The sequence below is a fragment of the Stegodyphus dumicola genome, chromosome 5 (genome assembly GCF_044657685.1).
Source record: "Stegodyphus dumicola isolate Sdum_Otavi_A_Nest chromosome 5, ASM4465768v1".
Classification (NCBI taxonomy): domain Eukaryota; kingdom Metazoa; phylum Arthropoda; class Arachnida; order Araneae; family Eresidae; genus Stegodyphus; species Stegodyphus dumicola.
The window spans coordinates 106582658-106605855 of NC_140772.1; the positions used below are offsets into that span (position 1 = coordinate 106582658).

The 23198-nt window shown below is 32.0% G+C and overlaps 1 protein-coding gene across 2 annotated transcripts in view; it reads left to right on the forward strand.

Moving 5' to 3' along the window:
- The window catches only part of Epg5 (ectopic P-granules autophagy protein 5), a 342575-nt gene that overhangs the window by 262557 nt on the left and 56820 nt on the right, over nucleotides 1–23198 (forward strand). For both annotated transcript variants that reach the window (XM_085816957.1, XM_085816958.1), the window contains exons 32-36: nucleotides 12145–12319; nucleotides 14133–14330; nucleotides 16931–17062; nucleotides 19502–19583; nucleotides 21723–21880. In XM_085816957.1, the coding sequence (XP_085673083.1) occupies nucleotides 12145–12319; nucleotides 14133–14330; nucleotides 16931–17062; nucleotides 19502–19583; nucleotides 21723–21880 (745 nt within the window). The remainder of the gene's footprint in view (nucleotides 1–12144; nucleotides 12320–14132; nucleotides 14331–16930; nucleotides 17063–19501; nucleotides 19584–21722; nucleotides 21881–23198) is intronic.

A 23198-nucleotide genomic window follows, 5' to 3' on the forward strand; every position in this document is an offset into this window, starting at 1 on the left:
ACTATCAATTATGCCTCGTAGTAAACAGTGATCATCGTTTGATCAAGTATCCGAGTTCGACAGAGAAAGGATAGTGGCCTACCGAGAGTATAGATTATCTTTCAGGGAAATCGGTAGTCATGTTGAACGAAACCAAGCAACTGTAATGTGGATATGTGACCATTGGATGCAGGAGGGTACGATGGACTGACGTGTTCGATCGCATCCACCTCAGTACACCACTTCATGTGATGACAGGAACATTGTGCGCATGGCAGTGACAGATCGCTCAGTCACATCACGAACTATAACACAGCACATTCAGTCTGTAACGCATCATCCAGTGTCTGCGCGTACCATTCGCCGCCGTTAACAGCAGAGTGGTCTGTCTGCAAGACGTCCATTGCTTCGTCTACCCTTGATGCCAAACAACAGACGTCTCCACCGCCAGTGGTACAATGAAAGAAGGATGTGGACAGCAGAATGGAACGAAATTGTCTTTACTGACGAGTCACACTTCTGTCTGCAAAACCAGGACTGGATACACTGTGGAGAGAGGATGCTGAACAGCTGCGTTATGCACCGCCACACTGGTCCTGCACCGGGTATTATGGTATGGGGCGGGATTGGATATCACTCTCTCACTCCTCTAGTACGCACTGCCGGTACTTTAAACAGTCAGTGCTACATCCCCTAGATGTTGGAGCCAGTTATCCTTCCTTACCTTCAGGGCTTGTCCACAGCCATATTTCAGCAGGATAATGCATGACCACATGTGACATGCATTGTCCAAGGGCTCTTCGTCAATCACCAGATTGAATTGCCTCCCTGGCCGGCTCGCTCTCCTGATCTTTCACCGATATAAAACATGTGGTCTATGGTTGCTAAACGATTGACCCAGATTACAACCCAAGCTGCCATACCAGATCAACTTTGGCAACGTGTGGAAGCTGCTTGGTCTGCTGTACCCCAAGAAGACATCCAAAGTCTTTGAATCAATGCCTAGGCATGTGGCAGCGGTGATCTCCAACAATGGCAGCTACTCTGTCTACTGATTCTGGAAGGAACCACACTTCACAGAAGTCTATAAATTTAATCATTTGATACTTGGTCAACATGTTATCTACTAAATAAATTTTGTTGTGATATATCTTGTCTTTCTTTGTGTTGCAATTTGGTTGGCCCACAGTGTATCTCTTATTGATGGATTTAGAATCTAGAAGATCCAATTCAGGAACTCCTGTCTCTAGAATTTCTGTTAGAAACATTGCTGGGGTGAGAGCTCTCAAGTCTTTTACATCCTCTGACAAATACGTGAATGGACAGTTATTCATAATGCTCTCGCAGTCACAAATAATTGTTAACAGATGATTGTCATAAATGATTGTCAATCAATAACAGATTAACCTTTTCTACCAGTCTCCCCACCATGGCAAGATAGGGGGCATAAATTTCCATTCAATTTTTTTAACTGTTGCATTTTCTAAGATAGAATTCCAATTTATGGTCTTAAACAAATTATTTGATCCAACAAAATTGGTTCCATTGTCAGAGTGCACAGTACCCATTTGAGCAATAACCGCCTAAAGGCTTGTAGGAAACTTTCGGTTTACAGAGATGAGACCATCTCTAAGTAAATTGCTCTCTATGTTATGCAAGTAAAAATGATGATCCATGTTTTCGGACCTTCTTTTAAAATTAAGGGACCCATCAGTTGAACACCAATAATCTCAGATTAAGGCATCTGTTATTCTTTCATCATGTAGTGGCGCATGAGGAGTCAAACCTTTAACTTCACACAAATTTTTAGATAACTTTATGTACTTACTCTTTATGATCCAATATTTTTCACATAAAGCACATATAATGTATTGCACCCCAGCCTGACTTAGCCTTTCATGTTCCAATTTGATCAATTTTAATACCAATGGGTGATCTGAGGGAAGTAAAATTGGCTAATGAAAGTCAGCATCATTGTCTCTCTGAAGCATATGTGTCGTCACTTTTATAAGGCCATTGGAGTCCATGATAGGTTATAGCACATGTATTCTCTTATTTTTCAATCCTTTAAAAGGTTCTTGTTGGATAAATCAGAAAATCATTGTTTTCAGCTCCCTTTATTTCTTTGATCGAAATTCTGCGATGAGTTCTTTCAGATGATTGAGCAGTTGCATTTTTAATGAATCTAAAGATCCAAGACATGACTTTTATGATCTTTTCGAAACTTGAAATATTGTCAAAAAGATTTAATTGACCTGTATTCATGTTATTGCTTGCTGAAATCACAGTTTGTTTTCACTCTCCATTTACTATGTTTTAGTCAGGATGTTTTCCTTCTACAATTGGCCGTTCTTCTGGAGGTTGATAGATCCAATCTGGTCCTTTCCACCATTCGGATTTTCTCAATTCCTTAGCAGAGCAACCTCGAAATGGCAAATCTGCGGGGTTGAACTTTCCAGGAATGTGATGCTAGTGATCTGGATTACTCAATTTTCAAATCTCATTCACTCGGTTAGCTACAAAAGTGGACCTTTTTTTTTTTCTTTCTGTTTTATCTAAAAAAGGGCATTTGTAGGATTCCGTCCAGTAAAAAAACGGAACCTTTTTAAGTTTTAAGTCTTCTCTTATTGTATGAGAAACTCTGGCTCTGATGTTGCAGGCAAGTATTTCTAATCTAGGTATGGTGAGAGTTTTTAGGGAAGCAACTCTAGCTCTGGGTTGTATCAATTGACAAGTGGCACTACTGTCTAAGGAAAATGCAGGCCACATAAGCATCCTTGCTTGCATCCAAAAATACATACATAATAGTACTTTCGTCTATTTTGAGAAGTAGTGTAATGATTTTGATGTCTTTCAAATATTTTAATTGAGAGATGACCATGCAAAAAATTTCTTTGCTAGGTCATTCGGCAGATTAATATCCCAGTTAATTTTCTGTCTCAAGCACTCCTTGCAGAATCAGTTTAGGCATGAGAGTACCTAGACTAGTAAATACAATTGGATCAAAGATTTTACTCAATTCGGAAAGAATAGATCTTTTGCTCAATACAGGATTTTGTTCATCTTTTATGTGACAGTAAAAAGTAAATTCAAACAAGTCCCATTTCAATCTCAAAACTGAGACAACTTCTTTATAATCTTCAGAAAAATTTTGAATTGAAGTTTCATTTTTAAGTCTATAATGTTTCTAACCTCTTAAGTCAAATTTTGCAGTAGCCATTATTTCTCTAGATCCTTTGATAAATGAGTTAAATTCTTCAATTGATACACAGTAATCCATATACATGGCTTTCTTGAGTTTTGAAGCTATTTCCTGATGCTGTTTTGGTACATTTTCCAAATGGTAGTTAATTGTGGCTGTGAGTAAAAAGGGGCTGGCGTTTACGCCGAATGCATCTCTTTGGTGCCAATATATAGTTGTTTTTTTTTAGTCTGTGCTTTTTCTCACCATAGGAGCAGAAGAAAATCTCTATCCTCTAGGTTCACACCTATTTGTAAAAAGGCTCTTTTTATATCAGAAATTACCCGTATACTTTCCTTCTAAAAATTTTGTCAAAATTTTGAAAATGATTTCAAATTGATTGATTATTTGGACCCTTTTCCAGACAGTCGTTCAAAGATTCTGAATTTTTCTCCTTTTGCAGATGCATCGAATCCTGCTCGAATTATCCCAAAAAACTGCCCTATGCAGCAGGTAATGCCCTTTGATCCTTTCTGCCTGACAGGTTCTATAACTCTGTCTTCTACCCAATCCTTTAAGACAGTTTCATAAGCTTTTAAGGAATTCTTGGTCTGAAGGGTTCTCATGCAACACTTCAGATGCTTTTCTGCAAGGATTCTGGAATGAATTTGAAGTCATGGAAGTGACACCTGATACCTTCTCACGTCATCTCTTTCTAAAGTATAGATAAAATAATTTTCTATATCTTTTTCTATTTCTTGTTTTGTTTGGGAAAGAGCTAGTTCAGTTATTCTGATAGAATCAAGAGACCATAGGTCACATATTTTTCTGTGACTAATGTGTAGAGTTAAAAGAACCTCATTAAAACTTTCCCTTTACTCTCATTCTCTCCAATATTGTCCAGTCAAGGTACATTCATTGCCTTTAAACTCTTTGTTATGTGTTTTATTTCCCCTGTAAAAAGTTTTCCGGCATAATCTGCTCATATAAGCATGTGTATTTCATCATTATTATTTTTTTTAAATAAGCAAGAATTCTCATTGATAGTTATATCACTGGGAAAAATTTGTTACCTTTCAGTTTTTTATGCAATCCCTATCCTCCAGTTTTGGAATATTCGAGCATATGGTTTTTTGATTCATAACTTCCATTTCACATGTGAATCCCACTGCTGGATTTCTTAATTACGTATTTGTTATGATTTTCCCTTTTTTCTATCCTTCCAAAAAGCCCATGCATTGCACTTTCCTGAACTAAAGATTTTAGTTTTAATTTCTCCACAAGAAATGCGCTGATGTATGATCTACTCCTTCCTGTATTTAGAATTATTTGTATAAAATTGCTTTCAACATTTCCTTAAGCATTGACAGTTAAAGTTTGCAAGATTACATTTTCATAAGATAAATTAATCGTTAAAACCTTTTCTTTTTTAAAACACATTACAGTGGCATGTCATGGTTTACATAATTCGCATCTTATTCCAAATGTACATTTAATGCTAAAGTGTTGTGGACGTAAACAGCAATAACATACTCCTTTCATTTTGCATTTCTTTCCCCCCCCAGTAGTCCACAAAGATGCCACGTTATAGACTTGTGATCAGAAGAGTCACAGAAAATACACAAACTAGTATTCGTTAATTCCGCAGCTGTGTGTGAACCAACATGTGTGTTTTCACTTGCTTTGTTATGATTTTGTGGCACTGCCGAAGAGATCTTTGGTTGTACCGTCAAGAATGTACGTTCCTGCGCAATTAATTGTTCAGAAAAAATTTTTTGCTAGATGCTTCAAATCATAGTTTGATTTTCAGACTGTTTTGTTATATTTCAAAACTAAATCTGTGTGCAATGTTTTAAGTAAAATGGGTGTTAATAAAGCTCCATATGTTTCTGAGGTCATATTTAGTGATTCAAGGCATTGACTATATTTCTGTATGTAGTGGAATAACTTATGGAAGTTTTGAATGTCATTAGAATTCTTTAAAGGTCTGTATTTTCAGTAATTTATCTCTATGGAAATTTATCAATACGTCTTTATTTCGAAATCCTTCTGTGAGAAGTTTTACTGAAGTTTCATAATTGTCTTCGGTAGATGGAAAGCATCAGTGGTGTTATACGCAGTACTTCCCAAAAAGGATTTCAGATAATTAAATTTACTTACAGCGTCAAGCATTTTTTTTTAATGTATGGCTGATGAAAAAGTGTTCCAAAATGTGAGCCATTTCTCATTGATAGTTAATAGTCACCATAAAATTTCGAAATAATAAGTTAGGAAGCTTTACATGTTGACTTTCGATTTTAATGTTTTCTATTATATTTTCACTTTCCTGTTCAGTGCATTTTAATACACTTAGTTTTTCTTGTTTTGTATAAATTTCTGTCAATTTTTCGTTGGTTTTGTAATTAAATGTAATTATTCTTTCACAATATTCTTCAACATTGTTTATTTCCTGTTCTAGATCCTTTATGTTTATTAATTTGTCTATATCAGCATCTGTTTGTTTTAACACATTTAATTTTTCATTTAAGATTTCTAAAGAAATTTTTAGTTCCTCTGCAGCTTCTGTTTTGATAATTCAGTTTTGATTTGGTCAATTAGCTTTGTAACGGCAGCCCTTTTCAATGTATCGATTAATTCCGTCATTATTTAATATTCAAAAATTCAACAATTATCAGCAATTCAATAATTAATGCATATATATTACTTATATCACTGATATGAATTTCGACAGTTTCAATAGTTAAGGAAAACAACAGTTACTGGCAGTACCTGTTCGGGAACCATGTTAAAATTTTATCAACTTTTACATATTAAAATTTTAAATCTCACTTAATAGATGAGTGAAAACTCACTTACCTTTTAAAGGGCTGCTCTGGAACTGCTTTTCTTCCTTTCAATATCCATTAGTTTATCTTGAACTTCTATTCGCTGTCAAACACTGCTGTAATTTTAATTAACATGTGAAAGATATTTACATAATATTTACATGTTAACAATCAATACAAGCACAATGTTTCAAATATATACGGAGACGGTCTGTCGTTTTGACTTATGTTAGATGCGGCACCAATTCAACTAACTACTTTTTGTCTCTTCCGCCAGAGGGCATTTGTGGTTGCTGACTTATTAGTAAACAAATGCAGCTGGTATGTTAATGAATATTACCTCTGGTTCATGAGCAGTTAGTTGATGTATTTCATAGTAGAGAAGTTTGAAAAATTAGATGGCCCATTCTTCTTTTTGGTAAGAAGACAAGACAGGTTTGTCTTTCAAAAAGAACCAAATACAAATTTATATCTTCTTTCACATCAAATTTCTGAACTAGATTTTAAAATTCTTAGCTAGGATTTCTGGTATCATCCCGTTTTTTCGTACATTTGGCTTTAATTTTCAATTTTTCCATCTCCAGTTACATTTCATCTTTTCTTCTCTCCTTTGTGACTGCTTTTTTTTTTGGGGGGGGGCAAGGAAGTCTTTTTTTTTCTTTGATTGCTTCTTTTTGCCTTTGCTCTTAATAGATTGCATTTTCTTCTTTTCTTACAATTATTATTAAGTTTAATAGTTCTTTTCAAAACTCTTAGTCATAATCAGTGTTACTTAGAATAGCATTCTTGAAATCTATAATTTCAAAATACTGTTGCATATCTAAATCATCTACTAAAGTTCTTTAATATTTCCCATGAGACCTTTTGCAAATTTTGACATACATTTTGGACTGTCATTTTAAATAAATAAACTTTGAAATCAAGATAAAAATTTTAATTAAGTGGCTATCAAGGAAGAAATAACAAAAAGTCAAACTATCTGAATAGCTAATTTTTATTCGTATTTTAACATAAAAATCAAAACACTTGAATAGCTTGTTTTTAAGATACAATAACATGCCGAACAAGGATTAATTTAGAAGTCAAACAACAAAAATCAGCGTTATATTTTCACATTACGAAATTTCACAGCTGTGAAAATTTGAAAATGTAACGCAGATTTTTGTTGTTTGACTTCTAAATTAGCAGTTTGTTTTTATTTCATATTCAACTTATAATTCAATACATCTGCATAATTTACTTTTGTTTCATAGTCTAACACAACATTCAAAACATCTGAATAGTTTACTTTCATTTCATATTCTATTCTAGGAACTCTCATAATGCATGTGATGAATTTAAGTCAGAAGTTTTTTGGCAGAACGATGTGGAAATAGATGGATCTATGCTTGCTCTGAAATAGAATGAACAAAATGGAAATCGATGTATACTGTCAAGAAGTGATTGGCGTAGATATTCTTGACCAAGCCTTATTTAGTTAAAATGGCATTAAGTTTTGGATGTATGAAACTGCAAAAGAAAATCCTACTGAATTTTAAAATGTTATTTTGAATGATGTTGTAGAGACAGTAGGTATTTTTTGAAGCAGGATAGATGAAAAATGAGCAATGCCCTTGCTGGGACTCAAAGCACGGACCTCTCGAATATGTGTCGCGCATGCTGACCACTACACCATGATGGCATGTTCCTCTCTTCTTTTCAAAATATTTTTTTTTTCTTGATGAAAAATTGCTTATGCCTGATCACCTTCATAACTTGAAGCAGAATTTTTTGCTCCTGACAAAGAAGAACATGAGCTTGATTGTCCTCGAAATCGACAGAGTTTTGATTAAAATCTATGCCAAACATAAGGTTGCCATTTGCTTGATTTTACACTAAATGTATGTTGTTAATAGCAAGGCTTGTGCTAAGTGTTCTACTTCATGGCACAATCTCCACAGCTCTTAAAATTTTATTACTCATTGCCTTCCTAAACTTTAAAAATTCTGTTGCTTGGTGCAACTGCAAAGATTCTGTCATCAGCCTGGGTTAATAACTTCATGAGGTTGTAGAGACATTAGGTATTTTTGAAAGCAGGAGAGATGAAAAATTATCAATGCCCTTACCGGGACTTGAACCATGGACGTCTCGAATACACGCCGAGTGTTCTTACCACTACACCATGAAAACAGGCTAAAAAAAAGGTGGGGAAAATACTTTATATACTCCCCTTTTAAAGGGCAACTGGGGATTAGGGGACCCAATCGCCAAATCCTGGTGGTGTAGAATCGTCATCCACCATCTTTTAGTTTGGGCTCCACCTTTAAAAACATTAGGTATTTTTTGAAAGCAAGAATCATGAAAAATAAGCAATGCCCTCACCGGGACTCAAACCAATGACCTCTTGAATATGCGTCGAGCTTGCTGACCACTACACTGTGAAGGCAGGCTAAGAAGGCGAGAGAAATACCTTATAATGTGATGATGTGAAAAATGGTACAGAATTAGTAACTTTTGTGTAAGAAGATTAATGTAATGTTTCTTTTAGTAAGAAGTATAGTCCAAACACTATTTTTTTTTAAATTTTTCTTAGAAGCTTAATGAGCATTATGGAAGATGTAATTATTATAATTCCCAAGATTATTATCATACTACAGAAAAATACATATCCAGTGGTGGGAATAATTTTAAAGCATGTAGTATGTAGTAGTAGCTATCAGTAAGTTAGTAGCTATCAATCTTATTATAAATCAAATTATCAATCTTATTATCATCAATACAAGAGATATTCAGTCAGTAAAAAATTACCCACCATGTGAATACTGGGAAAATGGAATAGATGTATGCTGTAGTTCTTTGGCTTCTGAAAGTTATAAAATATTGAAAAGAGAAGAAGCTTCAGTTTGTTGAGTGTTTGTGGAACACAAAGTGGAAATTCTTTCCTGATCTATATATGTATGAAATATGGATTATGATGTGACAGCTAAAAACTTGTTCAGCATTTTCATTGTTTTGAATAAATAAATCAAATTCAGTGTGATAACGTATTGTAACTCTCGATTTATTGATAAATATGCAGAGAATTCTAAAGGTTTTGCTAGTACTAAATTTGCAGATAAAGAATCAATCACTTCTACAGCCTTTGGTGAATCTGTATTTTGAGGAAGACAAAATAGAGTATTTCCAAAATAAATTAGAAATCATCAATAACTAATAATAATTTTTAATTTAGAAATCATCAATAACTAAGTACTTACAAATCACCTACAACTAACAGGCCACCTAGGCAAAGGTTTCCAAAAATTCCTGATGTCCTTTCTTCAGTTATCAATTTATGAGGAGGCTATAGAAGAGACAGTGGGTTTTCTCCTTACTGTAAAGTTATAAGGTATTTCTCCCACCTTCTCAGTGAACCGTCATGCTGTAGTGATATGCACACTCAGCATATTGAGAGGTCCGCAGTTCAATTCCTGGTAATTTTTCATCTTGCCTGCTTCCAAAAATACCTAATGCCGCTACAGTGGTGCCCGAACTAAAAGGTGGTGAATGGTGATTCTCCACCACCAGGATTTAGCGATTGGGTCTCCTAATCCCCTATCATCCTTTAAAAGGGGGAATATATAAATTATTTCTCCCACCTTTTTAGCATGCTTTCGTGGTGTAGTGGTCAGCACACTCGGCACGTAATTGAGAGATCTGCGGCTCAATTCCCGGCAAAAGCGTTGCTAATTTTTCATTCTGTCTGCTTCCAAAAATGCGAAATGTCTCTACAAAGTGTCCCGGAGGTCAGTGGTCTTTAGGATAGCTGAATCTGTAGGGTTTAAACATTAGCTATCCATTTATATTTCTGTTGAATTTCTGGGCATCATTATTTCTCTTACATCATCATCATTGTAAGAGAAAAATCACATGATGGAATTCTAAAGAAGTAACAGTTGGTTTTTATTTCATCTGTAAGAATGTGTGTTTATATTAGAATTATATTTCTCTTGAGTAAAAATAAATATTGTTATTAAAAAGAACTCAGCTGTACAATATTTGCTTTTGGGTGCTTTACTGAAGATAGAATATTAAATGAAATTAAGCTCATTCAGTTGTTTTCATTTTTGTGTTAGAATATGAAAGTAAAATAAGCTATTCAGATGTTTTGAATTTTGTGTTGTATTCTTCTCTGATAGTCGGTTAATTTAATTCCTACCCCACCCCGACCCCCAATTTTAAAATTAATTTACATTAAATTAACTTTGGTCCAAAATATCATATTTAGTAAGAGGTCTTGAGGAAAAATTTTTGGTTGAACCAGGTTTTCCAATAAGTTATTGCTTCTTAATAAATGGTGCAAGTTTCTATAATGGCAGTTCTTCCACTTTGTGTACACCACATGACTTTCTTGTATAGAATATTAAATTATATGCATTTTTTCCTGCATTTTATCTAAACTTATTTCCTCGAATTTCATTAGATATATATTTCTCATTAAGTTAATTCAGTTCTCAGTTCATGCCAATTCGAAATTATATAAAAACTCAAAATGTCTATATTAAAAATTGAAAGATGTAGAAAAATATAAAACACCAAATACAGTTAAAACAATTTAAAAAAAAAAAAAACTTTTTTACAATTAAAATACAGTTTCTCCGCAAAAAGAAGCAATTCCGCCAGCGGGAAAGAAGGCAGATTTTTCAGTGCTCAAAACTGAAATTTTATGTTTGGTCTCACTGGGCAAAAAGACACTGAAGACATAGAAACTGACTTAATTTATTGTGGATGCTATGCTGAGTCAATATATGGGATAATTTAATAATGTAAATGGTAATTCCAGAATAGATTAAGCATAATTTACTTCACAATAGTAAAGGAAGGCATTACTTTCTTGTTGTGAAGCTTAGTTTCTTTAGGTTGGCAGTAAACCCACTATTCTGCTAAGTTTCAAGTGTAAACAAATATGGCAGCTACGGTTAAAAAAAAAAAAAAAAAAAAAAAAAAAAAAAAGGCTTAGCCGCACTTAAAGAACTTTTAAATTGTTGATAATTCTACAACTGTAACATGCAGGTTAACTAAAGGCATAAAAACCTTAACCGGAAGATAAGATCAACATAATTCAATCATTTTTATAAGCAAAAAATGCATAATTTACAAACATATAAGAATAAAGAAACTGAGCTCACTACTCGAGTAACAGAGTGGATATATGTATATAACGTATATTTATACACTTTTGGTGAGGCGGATTGCAAAAGGGAGGTGCACATGTATATGGTAGCAGTCCATATACAAAATGTCATCATTTTGAGGCTATTTGTTTTTCAGTTATGCGAGATACATACATAAGTACATATGCACAGATGTCACGAAAAAAATCTCTCCTGAATCCATTTTAAATCAGTTTTATAATTTGTTTGGAGAAAAAGAGTCCTTTATTCTGTCCTTATGTACAGATGTCACACAAAAACATCGTTAAAATCCATTCGATAGCAGTCAGAATGTATATTTTTGTTGAAACACAGTACCCAGAATTTTCTATTCATATTCAATACTTCCTTTACTTCATACAAGGAAGTAAAAAAGCAAAACAGAACAGTTAATAGATTTAATTAGTTAATAATTTTCTACAAAACGGTTGAAAAATTTAATTATTCGATGTTAAAAAAAACTTAGCTTTGTTTCTTTCTTTTTCTTTTTTTAAGAGTTTGGTACTTTTTTCATAGTTTATACCTTTATTAATGATCATAATTACAAGGCAAGTGATATTTTCTGAGATATTAATATTTATGTGTATATGCAGGCATTTGGAATGCTTTATAAAATTTTGGTAAACAGGTTATTTTTGGCTATAGTTAGTGCTGAACAAGCATAATTCTTAAGAAAAGCAAAAGTGTGTGTACTGTAAAATGCTATAAAAGCCAATAGTACTGGATTCTGAAAATGGAATTCTTCCCTTTTTAAGAAGCTTTTTTCAGAGTTTTGCTTCAATGTTATGAACCTTTTAATAAAAATAAAATTTTGTATTTTAAATCCATGCACATAATTCCTTTATGAATGCATAATTTAATTTTTAAACACATTACTAACAATCACTATTTGATTTATGTTGTTCAATATTCTGTAAATATCTACATTGGTGACAGTTTTCCAGCATGTGTAAAAAAGATGTGTATGTTTTACATATCTCTAATATAGGTCCTTGTCAGAGAAAATGAAAACTTCCAACTGTGAAGATGCTGTTAAACTCAGAGCAATGGGTATTTCTCTATTTTATCAGCAGTTAGAATCAATTGAAAAAAATATTGAATTTGTGGATGGATCATCTTTGTCTCGTCAGTTTTTTGCATCAACCATTGACACTCTAGGAAAAGTTAGTTTTATATTTTTTTATTTTAAAATGGTAATTTTTATTATTATTAATTTTATGTTATGTATGGTGAAATAGTAGTACTATAGCTTTTATTTTTTTAATTCTGTAAATATATTTGAGTTTAAAGAAATATCTTGAAGGTAGTACTTAGTTTGTTACTTAGTTATTAATTTTATTTATTGTCAGAAGCTTCAGTTCTATTTGAATGGTCAAACTATCTTCACAGTTCCAATATCATTTGACTCAGAATTAAATTTTCTGCAAAAGTATGCATGAAGAAAAAACACACAAATGCCATGCATATTCATACTTTTTGCCATTAAGTTTGTTAGTCTGTTGAATTGTAGAGAATGGATATCTCTTTAAATATATACAAAGTTATTATTGCTTAAAATTAATATGATGAAGTTTAAAGAGAGAGTTCTTTTGTTTCTTCATTAGTTAGTTGATTCTAGCACTTTGTTGCTTATTTCATTTATGTGATCAGTTTATTCCAAATTTTAAATAATAAGCTCTATTAGCATCATAAATACATTATTTCTTGAAAAGCAAAGAACTTTCCCCCCAAAAAATTCATCATTTCTTATCTTTTCAGAAACCATTAATGAAAAGGCAAAGCTTTATTTCTTATTCTCTTACTTTAAATTTAAGTTAGAATTTTATAAAATTCAAATGTTAGTGCTTTCTGGGAAAAAACTCACTAGATACTTAAAAAACTGTCCATACTTAAATTATTTTTTACATGTTCATTTCTGTAACATCCATGAGCATGAGTAAAATGTTTACTTTTGTTTTCTTTGTACACATCTATTTCTCATGCACTCAAAGTTTGCTTCTCTACATCATCCCTTTCTCGGGACTGCAATTTCTGAGAGCCACTGCATCTGATTGAGGTTCTCACCATGGATTCATTGAGCAACTAATTGACATGGATTCTTAAGAGATTTACAGCATCCTTGTCAATATGGCTTGAGATACTTCTGATAAACAAAATGAGCTTTCAGATTTCATACAAGAAAACATCAAAATTATCAATTAAAATGTCCTTAATTAGTGAATTAGATTTCCTTGACATTTTTCATAGTAATCTGTCTGCACAGTGAATAATTTAAATTCTAATCACCTTTTTTCTCGCTCATTATTTTACTTTTCACTGTTTGTATAGAGAAGGCTGTGGTTAGTTACAAGTAAGCTCTCAAAAATGAGTCTGTCTTTCTGTCTGTGATATTTTTCTTTTATTTAACTACATCTGAAAAAGGCAATAATGTTGAATCACTGAAAGCATTTCTGCTTTAAAAAAAAAACCTGTATCATTCAACATTGTTTTTCTTACACTCAAATCATGACTTATGCAATTAAAATGTAGGCAGCAGTTTTCATTCTGCTTGTACTTTGGTACATCTAGAAGGAAAACAGTTTTATGTAGGTTTTGTAACTAAAACCTTTCCCTTAATACCTTTAGGAACATAAAAATTCTGATGATTATCTGTTCAGTATTTTATGAATAAAGTTTCATACAAAGTGCCATAATTAAAAGTGCTAAATTCTGACGATGAATCTGTACGTGTTCTCTTGAAAATGCATTCTCATTTCTCATTTTATTTTTGCATGTATAATCTCTTTAATGTTTTGATAATTATACTTTTCAGATCTAAAGAGAAAATAAAAGCAGTGTTGAACGTATAATTTTTCTATTACAAAGAGTAATATTTAAACTTGACTAAGAAATTTCTGTATAATTTTCAATTCACTTATTTAAACTCATTATTCTGAGATATTTGAGCAATTTTATCAGTTTAATGAAATATTTTAGGAATTCATTGATGGTGAAGAAGATCAGTTATTAGACCTCGCCAAAGCAATATTGAAATTACCACAAGCTGGGTCTCTGGCATTTCATTTCTTTAAACCTAACGTAGCATCTGTCAAAGTGTTTATTGATGTATATACATTTTTATTGTCTTCTGTGATGAAGTATTCACCAAGTTCTGTGATCGTTCTATTTAGTAAGGTAAGAATATAGTATTAAAGAATACATTTTATGTTATGATGTATTTAAATAATGTATTTATTACTAATTCTTAGTTAGAAATTTGCTGTTTACTCTTAAATATGAACTATGTGGTTAATAAAACTTAATAATACAACAAACGTAATAGTTTATGCATGTAATAGTTTATCTCAGCTTAAAAATTAAATAAAAAGTAACACAATTAAGGCATTAAAATACATCTTATTGGTGTGAGCTTTTCATAGAAATTTTTCTTACAAGCTTTTTATAGCCAAACCAAGAAGCCAGTACAGCAGTGGCTTCCTGTTTTCTAATACTTAGAACTGCTACTTGATGAAGTATTCCTGGCAGACTATTTAAAATTTCTTTTGTCCTGCCTGGTATGTTTTAAATTAACATTTTTAATGCTGTTTGATTAAATCTAATTAGATGTTATACTGCAATTCTTTACATTTTTGTGTGTAGATAATTTCTCATCTTTGTACTCTTAAAAACACAGGCAAAGGGTAAAAATTAAAGGTTTATAAAAAGTCTCCCCCCCCCCCCCCGAGAAAACTAAAAATTTTATAAAAACTAGTAACTGCTACTTGTAAGGTCTCGAAAATTTAAATATGTATAGACAAAAAGTAACTTCCAATACTTTACAAAGCTAGCAGTAATAAATAGCCTTGCATGCTAACAAATATAAACTCATTCATCAAAACCCAAATTGGGACACAAGTAGATGTAGATAAAAAAATAATTTTGGGGGGGGGGGACTGAATTGTCTGATTACCTTTTGTTCCTTCTCATCATTGATTTTAATTCTGCTTTAAATACATTGGTTATAATTAAAGTTATTCATTATAATTAAAGTTGCAATTTCAAAATGCTCTAACTTTAAAACTACTTGTCAGAATGATTTGATATTTTACTAGAACAATTGTGAGGCACTGGAATAGTGTTTGGAGAAGGAAAAAATTCATTTCAAAATATGGCGATAGATGGCGCTGTCAGGTTTCACATTGCTGTTGGTATGCAAATTACTAAGATGTAACATACGCACTGCAGGCATGGGTAAGATGAAATTGCAGAGCACTAATGACACACATAATATTGTGTCTGAGTGCTTCATCATGAATATGACGAAGAAGGATCATGCTCTTCCCATGAAACTTTTCTATCAGAAGGGTGGCTGTGTGTTAACAGCTATCAGGAAGTTCCAGTCATTAAAAGGCATAAAATTCAGCCTAGTCACCACATATGACCTGTGGAAAATGACAGATAAATTCGTGGAGGTCGGTTCATTTGACATGAAATGAGGTAGAAGACGAAAACCAGTTTCGGTGACAGCTGTGGAAAATCTAGCCATAGCTTTACAAGAACAGACAAACAGTGATGCAGGAATCAGCAGTGCCATTGGTAATTGGCCAAATGTTGGATATGTTTATCGGCACAGTGCATAAAGTCCTACGGAACATCTTGTGTTGTTTGTTATCCATATAAGATATCTCACGTGCAGCAGTTGCTACCTGCTGACCTGGAGACACTTGAATCGTTCGCACTACAATTTCTTGCCGGGATGGAAGTGGATAATGAATAGCCTTGGAACATTCTGTTGTCTGACGAAGCTCATTTCCATTTGCGAGGTTCTGTAAATACACAAAATTGCAGGATATGGGTGCCCAGAATTCGGTCTCACTACTACCATTACCTCTTCACTCTGAAAAGGTCACTCTGTGGTGGGGAATAATGGCAGCATATGATGTCAGTCTGTTCTTCTTCGAAGAGATAACACCTGCAGATCCCCTTACCTGCAATGTTACTGGTAAGCAGTATGAAGAACTTTTGCATAACCATGTCCTTCCGGCTTTACAGCAAAGTGAATGTGTGGATCACATAATATTCATTCAAGATGGCGCTCCTCCGCACATTGCTACTTGTGTGAAGCAGCTACTGATTGCTCATTTTGAGGATGATAGCCATTTTCCAACAGTGTGGCCACCACACTTTCCCAACTTAACCCATATGACGTTTGGCTTTATGGATATCTGAAGAATGTTGTTTATAGTGGGCTGATTGTGAATGAGGCTGACTTAAAGGCAAGCATCATACATCACAGTCATAGCATCAGTACAGATTCCCTCCAATTTGTTATGGACCTTGCAGTTTTGTGCTTTCAATTAGCAGTGGAACAAGCAGGAGAGCATATTGAACAACGTATGCGTTAATCATCTGTAAGGTGTTTGTTCATGTCACTCTTGCTGTTTTCTCTGTAAATACATATTCTTCTTTTTTTGTTAATAAAAATGTTGTAAACCCTTGTAGTCTAGTGTTTCCTTTCGGCTATAAGTACATAACAGTAATATGGTCATTGACAGTGCTATATATCAACAAATTTTGAAACTATTTTATTCCCCTTCATCAAGCGAAATTCCATCACCTCAGGATTCCTCTGATAAAATATCAAGTCATTCTTACCTGTAGTTTTAAAGTTAGTGCGTTTTGAAATCGCAACCTTAATTATAATCACCCTGTACATGTATTTGCCTTAACAGTTCAGTGAATTTTAAAATTTGTGTATGTTTTATTTTATTTGCTTGTTTTATTTATTAATGTAGATTAATCTCTATTGCTGGTTAACTGAAAAGAAAGTTGGTTATTGTGATAGAAGAAATGTTTTCAAAGCAATTTGTGGTACTGTTCTGTTGCTTGACTCTAATCTCCCTGAGCAGCTTCTTCCTGTGTATTATGTAAGTTTTAACAAAATATTAATAATTAACAGAAATGTGAAAAATTGAAGTTCATAATTCATTTTATCTGTGGTAGTAATACAATACAAAGTCCGAGATCTGGACTTCCAGACCAGCACTTGGGGGGGGGGGGAATTGTATTCTAACAGTAACGTCTCATTGTAGCATATGCTTAATGCTTCATGCCTGTTGAAGAGACATTTTTTTCATAATAAAGTATGTGGAGGATTATGCTTTTTAATTTCTCTTTGGCACGAAATAAAACACCTCTGTGTTGAAGAAATACAATCATTTATTAGCATAAGTCCTTTTGATGAATAATTGGCTTTGGAGTATATCAAAAACCTAAACATTCCCTGTACACACGGAAGTTCATTGCTGATTGTAAAACTATTGAATAATCTCTAACCTTTACATCAATCTGGCAAAATTTTTTATTATTGCTTTTATCTCTATATAACTGTCAACCCATAGCAGCTTTACTCATGCAACAATGCCTGAAACATTTTTTTAAATATTATTAATTGAATATCAAACAGCATGGTAACCTTTTTATGTTGACATTATGCATGCCAACAATTACAGACTTAAGCAAAATGCTCTGTGAACTGTTGAGTGTATTGATGAGGAGAAATTAAACAGAAATTTGTTTCCATTTGCAAAAAATAGATTTTATAAATGATATTAATAAACAAATAATTACATTTAATGTTGTTTGATTAAGAGTAACTGATTTGTCCTTTCAGTAAGTATATTTGGGAATAAGCTTTAACCCCATGCAAGAAATAGATGTAATAAATAACTAAATAATATACTACTAATAATAAATAACTAGTATAAATTCAGGCTTAACTTCCTCAGTGTACGATTGAAGCAACATAAAATTTACCAGAACAACATGTCTTTAGTTACCAATCTCATTATGCGTTGCAAATAGTGTATAGTGAATGATAGCTAAGCTTTATGATCATAGGTGCGAATTTAAAAGTTTTCAGATAACACAAACAAAAAAATTTTCCAATTAATGGAATTTGTGAAGAAGGGTAATAAAAAACAGATGATGTAAAGAAGTTTCCCATGCCGATGACAGTGCCCCAATCATCAATCAACTAGTGGATGGTAAAATCTGCAGATTTAAAATGATGATCCGGAATCACATAGTCCCAAATTGTCTGGATATTGGACTTTGTACCGTATTATTACAGTCTATATAAGTAATATTTTAGTCATTTTATACAAAAAATAGGAAGTGTATGTCTTTGAAATTAACCTTTATAAGTAAATGAAGTGTTAATTTTATAATTGTTTGTTACAGTAATTGTATTTAGATTTTTAAAACATTAACATTTATTAAATATAGTTCTTATCTACTGCAAATATTTCTATTTTATTTGCTACATATTTGAATTTCTCTTGTTCTTAACACAGTATATAATATTGACAGTGAAAGTTTTGAAATAAAATTTACATACAGCATAAAATTGTGCTGCGAAAAGATGAACAAGATAGTATACCAATGGTGAAATTTTCCAATTAATGGATTTTGTAAAGAAATGCGGAGAAGCGGTAATAAAGGAAGATGATATAAGAGAAGTTTTTAATTGTGATGACAATGAACTAACAGGTAGCCAATCATTAATCTGTTAACAGATGGCAAAATCTTTAGTAAGGTTCTAGAACCAGAAAATCGGTAGTGGAAAGTGACAGAGAGGTTATTGAAAATGAAAAGATTTTGATTGCCGACTGATTCTTAATATGGTAATTACAGGATATGAATAATGGAACTTTGTAACTGAACAAGAAATTATATGTATGTATAGAGTTAAAGGGAAAGTATTTGCACAAAAAACGAAGCAACTAAAAAACAACTTAAAGAAAGAATTGATAAGAAATGTTTAAAAAAGTAAACAAATAAATATTAAGCTTTTTTTTTTGTGTGTTTGTGTATAAATTTTGATGCCTTTTATATCATAAATGCTTCATATTTCAAAAATCTTGATTTCATATTTTTTATTTTATAATTTCTACATGCTGTCTTATTAGATTTAAACTGATGATCTAATATCCAGAAAAATCCCAAATCCATAATCACCGAAGTCCCAATGAGTCCTTATCTCAGACTTTGTACTGTATGATTTACCAAGTTGATAATGAATAAGATGACTTTTTTTTAAATTTCAGACCTAAAATTTCTTCTGTTCATTTGTCGTTTTTAACATGAAGTCCATTTTTTATACCCTCAATCATCTGTAATTTTCATGTATATTACGCATTCTGCATTTCTTGAGCAAAACTTTTACTGTAGTTTTAGAAACTGAGCTCCAGAAACACTTATGTGTTTAGGTTTTCATTGCTTTGTCACAATGCTTTGTATTAAAAGAAATAAAAAGTATTTTATAATTTCATTTCATCAGACTTAATCTGACTTATTGTATTTAGATTCTGAAGAAGCATTACAGCATAATCTTGGATTACATGTTTCCGGAGCTTTACACAGATGCTGTAAAATTTCTGCTGAATGGTATTCTTTTGCTTTTCCCCCTCTTTTTTGTAACTCACTATTTTACACTTTTAAGCATCCTATGCATATTTTTTATTATGAAAAATGATGAGATATTAAGAAAACTGATGTTATGCTACACAAGAAAAGTAACTGTGTTACTTTTCTTGTCTTTATTGTGTAGCATAACATAAAAATATTAAATTTAATTAATTGCATGGCTTCTTAAACTTTTTTCAATAATGACCCCTTTTTATCCCTGAGATTTTTTTTTTTTTTTTTTTTTTTTGTGTGTGTGTGTGTGACCCCAGGACCCCATAATATTTATGAAAATTTTGTGGGACCGCCCATAAGCATTGTGCAAATTCGACACACATGTGAGTGAAACTGTCAAATTTTTTCACTTGTACTGTAATATACTATTGCAGTTTTAGATCATTAACTTTAATTTCTAATTTCAAGATAGAACAATGGGAAAATTTTAAATATTTAACAGACGAAATGACAATGTCAAATCTGGTAACTGTAAAATTTTTATAGTAAGTTAAAGAAATATCAAAACTACTGAAATTTTTGGCGACCCCCTGCTCTAGGTCCCGTGACCCCCATGGGGTTGCGATCCACAGTTTAAGAAACCATGTTTTACTGTATAAGTTTTGTGTACATTTTAAATATTACCTTATTTCATCATCTGTATGATGCATATTTATTCCCAAATAAACTTCATGAAAAGCAAGGTATGTGTTAGAATTCTCAGATTTTTCTGAATTGCCAGTTATTTTGAAATAATAATTGTTTCCAAATCAGTTATTTGAATCTGAATATTGTTGTTAGTAAATCAGTTCATTTATTAGAAAAATATTTGCTGAATAGCTTTCAGCATTTTATTTCATTATTTTTTCCCACAAAAAAGATTTTAAATTAAAGTCGTTTTTGTATTTGTGTAACTGAAATTGAGGGATGGTCTTGTAATCAGTGCCATATTAGAATTGAAGAAATACAGTGCGTTAATTTTTTGGTATTTTCAGATAACGAGACATTGTTTGGTGCCAAAATGTTAGTTCAGAGTCTTAACAAGAGATAGTAATGGAAACATTAATGATATGTACTGCTTTATAGAAGAAGAGCTGTTTTAAAAATCTAAGATGAGTATATAAAGAGAAATATAAAGGCTCACAAATAAGAATTTAGGTAATTATTTTAGTCAACAGTTGTGCAATGGTTCATTCTTAATTGCCATTAACAGAATTCTATGAATATGAGCTATTGACTGTAGTGAATACACCTAGTGAGTATCAGATGAGATGAACTTTTAAGCTAGCATCCACTCTTTAAATATTCTATCTTGTGGCGTTATTATTTTGATTTTTTAGCTTGTTTCGATGCTGTTTCTGTGTTTGATGGTTAAAATAATAATTTCATTTTGCAGTTTTCCAGATGCATTTTTTCAGTATGGATAATCCGTTTATCATGTGAGAATTTAATTGCAGCTGTTCTGGGCATTTAACTGCTGTCAAATCGTATAATCTATGTTAATTCATCCCCCCGATCACCTCAAAAAACTTCAGCTCAGTAAAAATGTAACTGAAAATCTCAGAAAATTACTAGATGAATGTTTATTCTTCATTCTCAGTGACGTCATTGCTTAACTACTCATGATGTAAAATAAATTGTTTATCACATTTGCCACTTTAGCACACTGTAGCAGCTGGGCTTCTGTAACCAGAAAATATCATTGTTTAATGAAAATTGTATTTAATTATTCGAAAAATTTCCCACTCTCCAGTTGGAGATGTTATAGGTCACTGTATAATTTGTATTTTTGAAACTTGATTTGAAATTTTTCGAAAATATTGTTATTTCAAAATCATGTTTTATTTTACTCTGGTGCAAACTTTTTTATTTATCACATGCATAATTTTATTTTGGTAATATTTCTCCTTCATTATAACTCAAGCTATTGAAAACTTAATTAGGTAGAAAACTTCATTTGCACTTTTTCAAAATGATTAAATATCCAAGTGTAACTTATGTAAAGGAAAATAATTTTCTAATGTTCTAAATTAAATTGTTGCACTCTGTACTTGTATTTTCTGGATGTATTCTTCGTTATAAAATAATGGTAGCCATTCATTTCCTGAACATACATTTCTTTTTCAGGTATGGAAAATACATCTAATAATTTGTGCCATGACATGTGGTACCAAACTCTTATCTGTTTGGGTTGTAAACGATTAAAAGAAAGCTCTTCTGTACAAGAAATTGAATGTGATGTTAAGAAGTTTGCACAAAATCTTCAATTACCTGCTGATCAACAGGTTTCATTTTTTAAAAATCAATAATTATAGTTAACTAATTAAAATAATGATATAAATATTATGTAATTAATAAAACAAAATTAATTTTAAAATGCTTTTATGTTACTGAGTAAAATCAAAAAGGAAAATTTTCTGAGAATAATCTCAAGTGCTGTTTTGTGAATGTGAAGCCAGAACTATGTTTTACATTGGATTTCTTTGGTATAAAACATGCTCAAAAATAAAATAAAATAAAATTAAAAAAAAAAAAAAAAAAAAAAAGTTCTTTTGCGCATTATAGACATATTCGAGATCAAGTATGAACTTTTAAAAATGCACATTCTACTTTGTTTCATTTTTTATGTGTTGATTCTGAATGCTAATAAAAACAATATTAAATAAATATTATTCCTGTAATGTAGCAAGTGTTTTGATTTACTTTATCAGAGTTTCTTGAAATTAAATTCCTTTGAATTCTAGTTAAATGTTACATATTAGAAACAAAGCTGCTTTGCAGTTATTAAAAATTAAAAGCATTTGTTGTATTTTCTCTCTTTTTTTCAGTAATCTGTGAAATCTTGAAAGTACTTTATTTTTAAAAAACATTTTTTCCCAGTTCCGTTTAAGATACCAGGCTAATAAAGGGAAAACTAAATTCCACATGAAAGCAAAATTCAGTTGGATATGTGCTTTATAAGAATTTCAATTCATGTGTTGGGTGCAAATAAAATATTTAAAAAGAGAAAAAAGCTTTGTACTTCCTTATTAAATTGGCCACTACATGAGATTTTGGTAGTACAGTCAAAAGTCGTTAATCCGGACTCGTCAGGACTTCGGCGATTTCGGATTATCGATTTTTTCGGATTATAGATCGTCAGTTTAAATCTGGTAAGATGGCATGCAGAAATTACAAAATTAAAAATATGAAACCATAATTTATGAAATAAAGAACAATTATGATCTAAAGAGTATCAAATTTTACAAAAAAAAAAAAAAAAAAAAAAAAAGCTTAATATTTATTTGTTTACTTTATTAAACCTTTCTTTCAACGCGCGCATGCGTAAAGCATACATTACGCATAGTCGAAATTAGAAAATTGCAACCAGAAGACTATTTGAGGTGTACTCGTGATATTTATAATGACGAGGAATTTGATTTAAATCATATCAAAGACTGAATACATCGAGATGAAATACTACATTTAGTAAGGAATTATAAGCTGAATAAAATAAAAACATCTGCCCTGAAGATAAGGATAGTGCTGGCAGATAAACTTCCAGTTCATTGCGTGCCGCGATGTCCCCCCCCCCGCACAGCAGCGTGAAATTGATAAACAGAT